Raw genomic sequence first — 14,506 nt, 5'->3', positions numbered from 1 at the left:
TATGACATCATCATGTCTATATATGGGCACATCACATTTTTTTGTCGCATAAAGTTTGATAGTGTAGACAGAGCTTTAGAGGGAAATTGTTTGTGTTGCAAAAAATTAAATCTCATATTAGGCCTATGTTTAATGTTTAAATTTAAAATTAATTAGTTTTAATTAATTCCAACGAAAGACAATAAATTTGTTTAAAAATATGTTTTCTGACAAAAAAAAACCATTATTACAACAATTAATTAAACCACTTTCTTCAAGTATTTTAATATAAATATATTTGTTGCTAACATATCAATAAAAACCTAGAAATTACATATTTATTATTTTCTTTTTAAAACCCCTTATTTCTAGGCCAACCTATAACTATAAATAAATCACAGTTTTTGTCCAGCAGTGTAGAAGAGGACCTGCCAATTCAAACACAACTTTCATATACAAACAGTGTGATGTGCCCAAATATGGTAGTGATATCCCTAAATATGGTAGTGATATGACATCGTCATGTCCATATATGGGCATGTTCACGAGTGACTGAGATTAACCATTTTGTGCTTGTTAAAACAAACAAAACATACATACATATTTATTTAAAGATGTAAAGCTCTGTCCACACTATCAAATTTTATGTGACAACAAAATGTGATGTGCACATATATGGACATAGTGATATCATATCACTACCGTATTTGGCATGAAGCTAACATATTTCGGCATACCACTACCATATTTGGGCACATCATACCTTTTTTTGTCAAACTAGTTTGATAGTGTAGACAGAGTTTAAACAAAAATACTTTTGATAACACAATTTGATGCTGGATCGGATCCAGAGGGTTGCGCTCCTCCTTTTTTACAGATCAAATAAAATTATGAACTACTACATTTTTATATATATTTTTGACAGAATATTAATATTATTTATTAGCGTTCCCGCGTTTGAAAAAATCCTGGATTCCCCCTTGTCATGATGACATATTTTGACCTCTTCTGACCTTAATATCTGCAAAACAAACATTGTTATGTCTCATTGTTCAAATTGAAGGCGCACTCAATTATAAATGAACGGACTTAAACTACATAAAATCCAAGTTATTAATCACCAATTCCTTTAAACATTTACAATTTTGCTTTTAATATCTCTTACCAATAAAAAAATTATAAAGTATTACTTATTAACATATTAAAATCTATGCACATTTCCATATACAGTATAATGAAACAAATAACTTGTCCAGGTGGACAATTGTACACTAATATATGTTTACATGTGTTACACATCGGCATGCAGTACTGTATTATTAGGCAGCTTTTGAATTTTAGATGACCTGGGGCTTATGATGTCATATGATGTCTATTCGCATACAAATTGGTTTTTGCAATTTTTTGTCCGAACCAAATTGGTTGATTTCCACGCGACATCTTTGCATTCTGTTATTACTAACATGCGTATTTTAACCTCAAAGTTGGACGACAACTTAGATAAATGACATCATGCATAATTTATATTTTAAGGTCATAGGTCGTCACAAATGATCTGTGTTGTAGCCATGCAGTGAAATTAACTATTCTGTACAAGTAATTTACATAAACCTGATCAAATATTTCTGTGCGTAGATTACAAATTATATTCCGCCTTTCAAAACACTTCATTATCATAATACAGTACTGTAAATATAAATAGATTTTAGAACGTAGGTCTAAATCTGAATGACAGCCAGCAGTTGCTTCCCTGAAAAGCTTGACTTCACTTCTGGGAAAGTTGACCCTCGACTTGTCCACCACCTAGGTAGCCTTGATTCCCTAGAAAGCCTGACCACATTGAGGCTGTGGCAGAAACGTCCTAAACCATGTGCCTACAGCCAGTAAGCCTTGGTTCCCACTACAACGCAACTCAAGGATTTAAGTGCAATGTAAGTGATTTAACCAATCACAAGCGATGGATTATTCAAACTGATGATTGTGATTGGTCAACTTGTGTTGCGCTTACATCCTTGATTTTTGTCCTAGTGGGAACCAGGCCTTACAGTAAAATCGCAAGATCTCACAAATCATGGATGGAATCTTATGTTAGTATAAAAAACATTATTACCAGATTGTAGCATATACTATCTACAACTGCAATACCTACTAAACTATAATGCATTCCCCCTTTTATGTTTCACAAATCTTAAATTCCCCCTCTGGGACACTAAAACGAATGCTTCTGCAGGTGTATATGCAAATTAGATACTTAATATATACATTTTGATAAATATTTACATAATTAATATAAGTAATTACAGTATACACAGCATTTGCACAATTTACATAATATAAACAAATAAAATATTTGCTCTATAAAGTAATAATAATGACATCATCAAGATTGGCACAAACTAAACCAAATATGCATATTTTGAAGAAACAATTTGAAAGGGATTAAAATTGGTTCTCCATTAACATTATTAATTGTGTATAGAAAGAAAGTTAGAGTTCCATACAAGTACAGACATCTCCCCCAATACCAGACTCTCTGAAACTCTTCCTAATTCTCACTCTTGTTGAGGTCAAAAGGTTCCAAATGACCATTAAAACATGTTCGGAAAATACCAGAATTTGTGGAAAACCACAAACATTATGGCCAGTATTGGGAGATTTTTACTGTAGATAACTCTCTGCATACCCATAGTCCTCTTAAAATACTCTATTTTCAAATTTACAGAATTTTTAAATCTAATAAATACTATGATCAAGATGAGATACAATTATAAAATACATCAAGAAACAAATTCGAACATTAGAAAATTGTATAAAATATTTTTAACATAAGCTTTCTCTAGTTGGGCGGCCAAGTAACGGAACTGTGCAGTCCGAGCCGGTTGATATGACGGAGCCATTCGACGCCGCTCTAGAATGGGTTTGTACTGGGTTTGACGACGTAGCCTGGCTCGTATTGATGATTGCATCTGACGAAACAGAACTATGAATGGGTTCTGCAGAGTCAATAGTTTCAGATGGAATATCAGACCTTGATCGAGGCAAGGTCGTCTGTGATGGTGGATCTGTTAGGTTCATGGTATGCTGGTACAAGTTCTGAACACCACCATTGATTCGTATCCTTCGCAGATTTGCAGCCGCATATAAGATACGTCTGTCCATATGATCTCTGTCGCTTGCTTCGTGATTCGTATCGGAGTCCGTATCTGATACCGCGCCACTTTCGGAAGAGGGCGAGGGTTCTATTAACGGTACAGGCGCTGCCGGTCGCATCTCAGTGCTGTTTGCTGTTGACTCGTCCTCTGGTTGGATGCCATTCGCATGCGCGGGATTTGGTCGGTTAGCGCTAATCTGTTGGTGGATTACATCAGACTCGTTATTGCTACTTGGTTGCGCTTGACCAATGTCATTTGGCGTGCTACTTGGCCTTTCACGATTACGACGTTGCGCAAACCTATCCCATGATAACATTCTGAAAAAACTAGGCCGTCTCGTTCGTCTGGTTTCTGTATTGCTATTAGTGTTCACGGCGGGAGGTGGGCAAGGTGTCTGCGATGGAATATTGCTAAGGAACTCTTGCTGAGCTCGGGAGTAATGTGGGGAAGCCATCGACGCGATGTATGATGGCGGAGCTTCTCTCCATAGTAACTGTTGCTCAATCTCTTGCATAGGTGAGGTACTGTGTGATGGTTGGTAGGGATCACCACTGTGTAACTGATACAGTTTGCAGGTACAGCTTAAAGCTGCCACTAGAAGAAGTCCGCAGATGATGGAACCAACGACAGCAGCTGTTATTACTTTGTTAGAAACAGCTGTAAAAAAACAAACATTTTGATAAGTTACTATATCATTAGTTGCAACTAGAGTAAAAATGCAACCCTTATGTAACTATTAGGGAGATTTTTCTGAAAATGTTAAATGTGGGGAGTAACATGTGTCTTAAGCTCTATCTACACAATCAAATTTATGTGACAAAAAAATGATATGACAATCATCATCATGTCCATATATGGTCACATCACCACCATATTTAAGAATATCACTACCATATTTGGGCACATCACACTTTTTTTGTCAAACTAGTTTGATAGTGTAGACAGAGCTTCACAGTGCTAAATTGTGCACAACACACAATTTTATTCTGCCCGAGTCCCTTTGTGTCGAGTGGTACTACTAAGCGGCACTCATTTGTCTGTCCACAACAACAGGGACTGAGATAGATCATTAACCCTACTCTTCATCTTTAAACGACAAAAAGGAATGATCTGGTCAAATTTGTGTTCTGTTTTCTCACATGACCTCTAGCATGACCTTAGGTAACTTACGGCAATCTCTTTCGTCACTGTTGTCATCGCAGTCATCGGCCAGGTCGCATTTCCAGCTCTCAAAAATGCAGTGTTTGTTGTCACATAGAAATAAACCTTTGACATCGTTGCATAAATCCACAGGGCAGTTACGTTCATCTTGTTTGTGTTCACATGATGCTTGTCCATCGCATCTCCTATCTGGTGTGTAGCAGCGACTCTCTTCTTTTGAACAAGCTATTTGAGTTTCTGTGCATCCAACTAATGACGAAATAATAAAAGCTTTCTTACAAACACAATAGGTGACCAGAATTGATCCACTTTATTACAGAAGGTAAAAGTTGTTGTTAGTCATTTCATTAAGCTTTGTCTACACTATCAAACTTTATGTGACAAACAAATGTGATGTGCCCATATATGGACATGATGATGTCATATCACTACCATATTTGGACATATCATTACCATATTTGGACACATCACACTTTTTTTGTCAAAACCGAGTTTGATAGTGTAGACAGAGCTTTAGTATATGTGTCACTTACCCAGATAAACCAACAAAGAGAAAGAAGTTTGTTGTTTCATTACTCCACATACTAAAATAAACTATCATATATTGATATGATTACGAATCCATTTACAACAAATAACACATCTATAAAGTATACTTACAACAACCCATTTCATCATGTCCTTTACTGCATGCAAATTCACCGTCACAGCGTTCATGATCGACATCATAACAGTTGGATCCATCAGGACAAGGTAGTTGATTGGATAGACAATTACCTATAAAGAAGCAGGCACACTGGTTTAACAGACGTTTGTATATAGGAACATAAAAGAACACGAGTCGGGATAGGCTGAACGTTCTTTTGGAGAAGCATGTGTATTAAGCTCTGTCTACACTATCAAACTTTATGTGACAACAAAATGTGATGTGCACATCACAGTTTTTTGTCAAACAAGTTTGATAGTGTAGACAGAGCTTAAATCATTCCCATTTGGGCCAATTGAAACATTTTTTGGAACTTCTCTTATTTAAGCTAATTCTACATAAGAAGGGAACTTTTTATTTACTATATAAGCAAACTTTAAGGCCAGATAAACTAAGTTTAATTAGTGAATACAGCCACTGCATACTCAGTGTTCTCATAAATTAGAATCTATGCTAGGCTGACCACATGACTGTGTGGCCAAAGATTGAGAATGGAATTTATAAAATGAAACTATAAAGCCTGTGTAAAGAGCTTTTCAAACCTGTTCCGGTCAGGGGAATCAAACATCAATCTTTCGTTTTTACGACGCTTCACAAACCTATACGTCAATCGATATGTGTGTGGCCGTGTGAAAACGATACATTGGCGTTCAATTTGATTTTCCGGTGCCAGACTGTGACCGTGTGAAAGACCCTTTACTGTAGAACAGTGAAAATCCAATAACTCTTTAAAATATGATGAATATAATAAAGCACATTAATAACCTTTAGTTTGGTAAGTAACATTAAATCCTTTGCTATTTCTTGCAACATTGTCTGAATGGAAAGTTATCAACATTCGATCACCGGTTGATTCAATCACTTTTGGAGGAATAGTTTCAATTGATTTTGCTCCGAAATAAGGTCCAAACCGATCCTATAGGTTATAAACAAAACAGATTTAGTTTATAAACATTGAACTATAAGAATGAATAAGTCAACTTTTGAATTAGTGCAAATATATTTTAAAATCTTAAGACTTGTCCACACTATTAAACTTAATGTGACAAAAACAATGTGATGTGCCCATATATGGACATGATGATGTCATATCTATGTTTGGGTACATCACACTTTTTTTGTCAAACTAGTGTAGACAGAGCCTAAAGCCTTGTCTACACTCAAACTTTATGTGAAAAAAATGTGATGTGCCCCAAAAATGGACATGATGATGTCATATCACACTTTTTTTTGTAAAACTAGTTTGATAGTGTAAACAGAGCTTTATGATATATTCTTGCCGACTTACTGCATATTCGCTGCCGCCGTCGTAAACCCAGATATAATCTGTATCCAACATAGCATCCAGCTCAAACTCCACAAATCGTAGCTGGATAGTGTTCCCCTCGGACACGATGATCTTCCATTGGCAGTCCAGGTTATTCCCATAATTCATTGGGAAATTTGGCGAGATGAAATAACCCTGGTTGTCTTCCAGATAGTGCATGCACTTGCCGCAGCCCTCTTCGTCACGTCCGTCAGAACAGTCTTTGACGGTGTCGCATTTCCTTATGTCCGGAAAGCATTCTTTTTGTTGCGTGGCGGCGGATATGCAGGAAAATAAATGTAACCCACATTCCGTTGGAGTTGCGGGTACAACTGAAGTTAAACCTGTAAAGTATACACAAAATAACTGTACAGTTAAAATAACTGTAAGACATTGAGAGCAGTTATGGCAACAGCTTTATAGGAATAATTTAAACCTGTGAAGAAGTATACAAAATAACTGTACAGTTAAAATAACTTCATTGACCAATAAGATTCAATTATTTAAATGACATTGTAAGCAGTTAGGACAACAGCTTTATAGGACTTGGTTATAAATATAATTTTGTAAAAATAAGTATATAAGAATATACTGTAAACAAAGTATATAACCTTCATGTAAATATTAACTGGCAAACGTATGTTTAGAGAATTGAATAGCTGAAACTCTTACCATGACAGAGTGAGGGCGCTTCATCTGAGCCGTCGCTGCATTCATACTGGTCGTTACATTTCCAGGTGATAGGAATACATTTCTTCTCTGCCTTGCAATGAAACTCAGTTTGTGTATTACAAGAAGCAGTTGGATATGGACCTATGTTTTAAAAAACAAAATATAAATTTGGAATCAAAAAGTATGTCCCATATAAGGAGACACCTTCTAATAACCCAACAAAATCTTGTTGGCTGCAGTGTATATACTGTACATATATTTTGCCTTGGTTGTTTCACAGGTAATAAGTGTCTGTGTCCCTTAATAGGTGTGTACTCTTAGTAGAGATATCCCCTCAATAGGGGTGTCCCTTTAGTAGGGATATCCCTTCAATAGGGGTGTCTCCTTAATAGGGGTGTCCCTTTAGTAGGGATGTTCCCTTAATAGGGGTGTCCCTTTAGTAGTAGGGATGTCTTCTTAATAAGGGGTGTCCCTTTAGTAGGGATGTCCCCTTAATAGGGGTGTCCCCTTAATAGGGGTGTACCTTTAGTAGGGATGTTACCTTAATAGGGGTGTCCCTTTAGTAGGGATGTCTCCTCAATAGGGGTGTACCTTAAAGAAGAGGTTCTACCATGGTCGTACTGTTTTCCCTTTTTTTTTAACGCATATTATATTCTACTCCGTACACATGTTATTATTATACTGTGAAGCGGGGATCACACCTTCAATGAAGTTCAATGAAATTACTGTGACCTGCATCCATCCATATACTTTATACTTATGTTAAAAATGTTTAAATTCATATTGAAGAGTGAAAATAAACGAAACGAAAAAAAAAATGATGAAACTTACTTGTATAAAAATCCAACGAAAATCCATTGCGCACATTGTTCTCATCGCTAGTAAATGTGAGAGTGATGAATTGTGATGTTATGGCGTTAGGAAGCGAGATACCGCAGTAAACAACCTCTGTTGAATTATAGCTACACTTAAGGCTATCTATGCATTCACCATCGAGAGATTCAATATTCATTAGTGTAAATCTAAAAACGAAAACAATTTTTGTAAAAAAAATCTATTTAAAAAAAATTTCTAATAGACATATTAATAGCCAATCAAAACTCTTTATCAAAACAAACAGAGACAGAGTATCCAACATGTAAGCAGGGCATGGCATTAAAAATGTGACATTCATTACACAAACAAAATCTTTGAAATTTAACAGTTCTAAAGCCTAAATTATCACTGGGTCAAATCTCCCAATAATGGACAATCTTTGGACTGGCCTATTCCAGAAATCCTGGCATTCTGGTCTGGTATTGTTAATTGAAAACAAGAATTTGAATTATTTTGGACCTTGAGAAAATTTGTTGGTGGGGTTTTCCAGTTTTTATAAATACATCATTGATATAGTTAACTGTGTAATAGTAATCCAAATTTCCTCAGTTTCCAGTAAAGTTACACTATCAAAGATTATGTGACAACAAATGTGATGTGCCCATATATGGACATGATGATGTCATATCACTACCATATTTGGGTATATCACTACCATATTTGGGTATATCACTACCATATTTGGGTATATCACCACCATATTTGTGTATATCACCCCCATATTTGGGCACATCACACTTTTTTTGTCAAACTAGTTTGATAGTGGGAGCTTCAGGACCAGAATAATAACCTTTAACCTTGATTTGTTTACTCACCTGACAGTGACGGTGTGCCCATCATCAGCTCTTATCTTCCAATGACAATTAGAATTATCATCATAGGGGTTTGGGAAATTAGGTGAGGTTATGCGGCCTTGACCTTGGTGTTGGACAACTCCACATTTTGCACTGTCCACTAAAAAGAATTGAAATAGTACATTTAAAAGATATGTCGTCCTAAAAAAAATTTATTTTTTTTAATACAGTATGCCATTTAAATATCACATAATAGTTATTCACTTAGAAAAAAATATTATTTTCCTGAAAAAAAATGTATTTAAAGCAAAAAAATGCCTAAATGGTTTTTGGTTAAAATTAACCTTTTCCTTTATCGTTATAAGTGAAATCATTATTTTGGTTGATAACTGCAAAGTGGCCGCTATTCAAAATCTGATTTTATTAATCTTTATTTTTCAGGTTTTTGGGGGTCAATACATCTTTAAATGATAACAAGTATTTATTAATCTGTCATAACGTTTTTTAATTAGGAATATAACATGGTCATTACCTTGTGGGTTGAAAGAAAGTGTTCCTAGTTGACAGGAGGCTGAAAAGAAAATTGTGTTATATTATTACAATATATATATTTATTATTACATCCAGTGAAAAAGCATTGATTTAACACAGTAAATTTCTGTCAAAAAACAACAATGTTTGTGTGTTTAACGTTAACATGAATACATTTACATAATTCAGATTTAAATTCCAATAGAATTTCACTGAAAAACCTGATAATTGGTAAGTTTGTTTCGTTAAGTGAACCATATAATTCGTATTGTAAATGGTTTTTTAGGTCGTTTCATATTAAAAACATTGACGTCATAACCATAGTTCAAATTGTTTTTTACTCTCATTTTTTACACGGTTGTATTAAAACTTGTGTTTGCTAAAAATAGAATATGGCCAGAGAAAGTAAATATTGAATTGGAGTATATAACTTGACCTTTGAACTATCTGTAAACAATACAAATGTCTATATGGATTCTAAAGTACAATACCTCTTAGTTGGCCCCATTCATCACTACAGTATAACAGTAACATCAGGTGCAGATCCAAGATTTTTAAATTGGGGAGGGGGAGGCATCATGTATTATTATTGAAATGTGCTGAACTTAATTTGATGTCCTATCTTTTGCATTACAATTTGTGAATTTTGGAGGGGGGAGGGGCAGATCGGCTGAACCACAACCCTTCATCACTACCATGTAATACCCTGTAGCTTTCCTCTTTACTACAGTGTAACACCATGTATCTGGCCCATTCATTGACCCTCAGCCTGGTCTAGTCACACATTTTTTTTTGCCAACCCCTTGATTGGTCCCCATATACAGTATGTTCCTCCTAATCCAGTCACACCATATCCTTTCATACTGTATAGTTAACTGAAGCCTTGCTTGCCTAAGCAGTCTAATCCTAGATTCAAGGCCTACACATTTTGGAAAATAAATTACAAAACAGCACATTGTGCTTTAAAATGCAATCTACTCTTTGATGAGAGGAGTATGTCTCAATTAATATTGATCTGAAGTTAGATTGCTAGATATAAAGAAATCTCAATTTCTCTTTGCAAATGAAGAGAATATATATTCTAGTTTTATAGAAATTTTTCTTTTGTTCTGTATGTTTAATTATATGGATGTCATATCCGACACAAAAAGAAGAGGAAATGAATTTGAATGCAAAATTTGGATCCAAATTTTACAAATTTTGGTGATAAATCAAAAACAAATATTGTGTGTACTGTATGTACTCTAGCTAGAAAAGTCTAACAGATAAGAGTGAGATGAGAGGGGGGAAAATAAAACAGTACTATCAGGTAATCAGGGGAGCCTCTGTGCTGGCTGGAAGACCTTAAAATAAGGCTGGGTGGAAGAATTTGAAAGTGGGTCGGTCTCTTTGAAAATGTTTATCCTTCCAGCACAATTACAAACATGTTAATAATATTAATAATACAGTACTACTAACACTTTAGTTTGACAAAAAAAGTGTGATGTGCCTAAATATGGTAGTGATATGCTCAAATATGGTAGTAATATGACATTATCATGTGGGCACATTTTTTGTCAAATGAAGTTTTATAGTGTAGACAGATCTTAATAACTTTAAATTGAAGCGCCTAGTGTTTGTCTAAGTTTGTTAAAGTACAGTACATAAGGAAATAGAATATTGACATTTGATTCATAGAATTTTAAAAACAGACAGGAAAGGTGTTTACACAATAAAAACCGCATTATTACATTTTTCATTATACTGGTTGCCATTCAGAAATGTTGCTTTTATTGGAATTCCCCCCTCTTATTTTTAAATCAAATGATTGTACTGTACTTAAAAAAAATGTTTATTCTGACTGCTATTGCTATTAAATATGATAATTTGAAAATGAAACTTCAGTTGAAAATGTAGATCTAAAGATTGATAGGATTATGCCAAGTTTGTGAGGGTTTACTCCCCCGATGGACGTCCAATCAGAATTGAGAACACGTGTACAGACACAGAGCATTTCCTGCGCTCAATGACAAAGTCTTGTGTTCATTTTTTATAAACTACAACCAACCAACAGCTATGATAGTTTGAATTCTAATATACACTTATATTTATACTGTAACTAAAACCAACCACTATTAATAGTATATTCTAATATAGATTTATAACTTCAACCAACCACTATAGTAATATACATGTTTATAGTGCCACTGCTTTAAACTGAAACTAACAAGACAATAACCATTAAAACAAACGGAAATCCTCAGAAGTAATATTACCAAATTAATTTAAACCAAATTCAAAGAGCAAAAAATGTGAGCATGTTCAGCAACAGAAGATGCCTGGCCACAAAAAACAATAATTATAAACAACTTTATGTGTACAATATGATCACTAAATTCCACCAATCAAATGTATTATGATCATGGACTCGGCCTTTACAGTAATTATAAGGTCCATGATATTATCAATATAGTAGAGGGGGCTGTAGCTGGTGGTTAACGTGCTTGCCTTCTAATCCCAAGGTCCAGGGTTCAATCCTGACCTACAGTAGTGCCAGGGTTGTAACTCACGACTCTTTCATTTCAACTCCACTCCCTAAGCCTCAAATGAGACTTTGTTAATACCGTACTGACGCGGGTATAAGCCCACCCCCCTTGAACATGAAATCACGTCAAGTTTGAGGGGTGGGCTTATACCCGAGGATCCAAAAATGCAGATCGTCAAAAACAGCACATGCACACTGTGTATTTCCACAATGCGAGCGAGCGCCCTCACGTGTACGACGTTGCCTCTAAATACACGAGGTGTAGAGTGTCGGAAAATTAAGCTTATAGTTCGTGTAATTTATCGTAGAATATCTTATTTTAAACATCAATTGAACAAGAATTTATCAAGCAGAAAAGCAAGTATACAATGTTCGTTAAATAGAAATGTACCAAAGAAATTTAATAAGCTTGTTTATGGCAGCCGATACCAAATAGTGGTTTTCCGTTTTGGCGACTTGTATGTAGCGTCGTGTGTGAAGCGATCTTCGACCGCGATGGAGTGCAAACAAAACAGGACCGTTAGGCCTCATATGGCCTAGCGTATATTAGCCTAGCTTGGTTATGATCAAAGGTTGGTAGGTGTATTCGGTGTATGGACATCGCCAAATACAAAAATATGTATTACGACACACACTAGATCTTCGAATTAATGGGTGGGCTTATACCCGAGTGCCTCATTTTTCATGAAAATTAGCCAAAAGTCGGGGGTGGGCTTATACCCGAGTATGGGCTTATACCCGCGTCAGTACGGTATTATAAGCATGATAAATAATAAATTATAAAATAGTTCAACTACTACTGTATCTGGTGGGTTTGTGCTTAATGTTGGATGCGTATAAAATAAAAAATAAATTAATTAATTATTAACAGTTAATTATTAAATAACTGGCCTGACACTACCTGTCAATTCCTTTAGTTACAATGACTTGACAGATCGCAATGATTAAAAAACAATTTACTGGCTACACTTAGACATCAATGTATTAATGAACATACAGCAGTCTGACATACAGTAATAAAATTATATACATTAGTAGCAGACGACTATAAACAACACAGGAATATTCAAAGTCTAAATATAGAAATAAATTTGATCGATAATTAAGAAAACTCTATTTTCATGAATCAGAAAGTAGATGACTGTAAAGCTTGGTTCCCACTAGAACGTAACGCAAGGACGTAAACGCAACGCAAGTGTTTTAACCAATGACAAGCGAAGTTATAGACAGTTAGCAATCACAAGCGAATAAGCCATCGCTTGTGATTGGTCAATTCACTTGCGTTGCTTTACGTCCTTGCGTTGCGTCGCTAGTGGGAACCACGCTTTATGTAAACAGCTCTTGATACTTGAATTTGAGTGAACTTTGGACATACTACATTATAGAAACATAATAATGTAATTATACGAAAATTAATGTTTCAATTCTTATTAATTACAGTATAAGTAAACAGTGCGTTTAAGTACTGATCACTTGACTGGTCATATAACAATTATCGTTGATAGTTTTACAGGCATTCTCAAAATAAATTTTACGTCACACACGTTACCATACAGTAAATAAACTCTCCCAACTGAAATCATAAATTTACTTTAATAAGCTGGCATTGTTTTTTTATTTTAATCATAATTAATTTGGTGTTTATCTTAGTAAACTGGTACTGTATAATGACTTCTTATCTATAAATAAGTGTAATTACTCTATGGTATAAACTATAGTTATTTGAGCATATTTTAGCCTGCATACATGTTGGGTGCGTATAAAATATGGGGTGGGGGGGGGGGGTCTGGTTTCAGCGACACTTATTATTATTATCCACCGTAACACCACCTCAATTTAATAAAGTGGCGTAAGACTAAGAGGCTGGCAGGTCGTCAGACCCTTATATTAAATTATAATTATTAGCCTCCCTCTTCTGCTTAAATGTTTCTTGAAATTCAATAGTACTGTAACACTACTTACCTATTAGCAGCAGGATGCTGATAGTATTTTTTGATAGTATCATATCCTAGGCTATTCACCTCTCACTCCACATCAAAAATTTGCTAAGATTAGGCTAGGCCTAGTCGAAGAGACTATTTTAAACTCCTCTTTTCTCTTTCTTGTTGAATAAAATTGTAATCCAATCTAAGCACAAAAGTAAAAACAATCAACACTTTTATTTCTTAATATGTATTTAAAAGGAAATATTTATCCTAGGCCCAGTTTATAATCGTAGTATTATCAAACTAGCCTAGGCCTAGGATTGGGTAGAGCTTACGCCTAGAATAAGTGTCATTTTTTTATCCTTGGCTGCTGCCTTTCAGCTAGCCTAGGCTAGTAAAAGGGCCAGGCCTAGCAAAAACGTATTTGTTTCAGTTGTTAGTTACACCACTTTAAACGTACATAAACTGAATAAAAACTCACCACTGTATGGTATGTAGACTTATAAAGATTTATCAAGTAAACAATAAGATGTAATTCATCGTATTAAGCACGTTTAATAACAAACATTAAAGGGAACATTTATTTATTTTCTCGTCGTGTCGTGAACTACTGCTGGCAAAGTAACTCCAAAAATCAACACCGCCTTTTGATACTGGATGACGTCATAATTGGATGACATTACTTTTTTTCTCGCAATAAACTGTAAATTAACAATAAATAAACTGTTACAATGTGTTTATAATCTCTATAGGCCTATATATTTAAAACTTTTTCTATATTTCAAACATTATTCTGCGCTACAATTGAAAATACGGGATGCTTTCCTTGTTGGTATTGAACGAAATGATAAATATTAAAATGTATTGCTGATGTATTATA

At 34.9% G+C, this 14,506-nt stretch overlaps 1 protein-coding gene across 1 annotated transcript; it reads right to left on the bottom strand.

Annotated features, from left to right (window-relative positions):
- Nucleotides 1-18: 18 nt before the first annotated feature.
- On the bottom strand, nt 19-14,377 carry LOC140057848 (low-density lipoprotein receptor-related protein 12-like). The gene is made up of 11 exons (XM_072103612.1): nt 14,108-14,377; nt 13,664-13,828; nt 9,179-9,217; nt 8,668-8,806; nt 7,808-7,998; nt 6,977-7,117; nt 6,287-6,648; nt 5,764-5,914; nt 4,953-5,069; nt 4,302-4,541; nt 19-3,788 (listed from the first exon to the last, which is right to left on the bottom strand). Exons 2-11 carry the CDS (start codon nt 13,704-13,706, stop codon nt 2,800-2,802), a joined length of 2,412 nt encoding a protein of 803 aa, XP_071959713.1. The 5' UTR covers nt 13,707-13,828; nt 14,108-14,377; the 3' UTR covers nt 19-2,799.
- Between the last annotated feature and the right edge of the window lie 129 nt (nt 14,378-14,506).

The sequence above is a fragment of the Antedon mediterranea genome, chromosome 8, assembly GCF_964355755.1.
Source record: "Antedon mediterranea chromosome 8, ecAntMedi1.1, whole genome shotgun sequence".
NCBI classification, from domain to species: domain Eukaryota; kingdom Metazoa; phylum Echinodermata; class Crinoidea; order Comatulida; family Antedonidae; genus Antedon; species Antedon mediterranea.
Note: the sequence above shows the minus strand (reverse complement) of the source record. Positions and strands in the feature narration are given on the sequence as shown.

Excerpts from the sequence above, each read along its gene's own strand:
- LOC140057848 (XM_072103612.1), bottom strand. The coding sequence starts at position 13,706 with ATGATACTATCAAAAAATACTATCAGCATCCTGCTGCTAATAG. Across the intron at positions 9,218-13,663 it reads CAGCATCCTGCTGCTAATAG|CCTCCTGTCAACTAGGAACA; the intron begins GTAAGTAGTGTT and ends TTTTCTTTTCAG. Across the intron at positions 6,649-6,976 it reads AGCGCCCTCACTCTGTCATG|GTTTAACTTCAGTTGTACCC; the intron begins GTAAGAGTTTCA and ends TATACTTTACAG.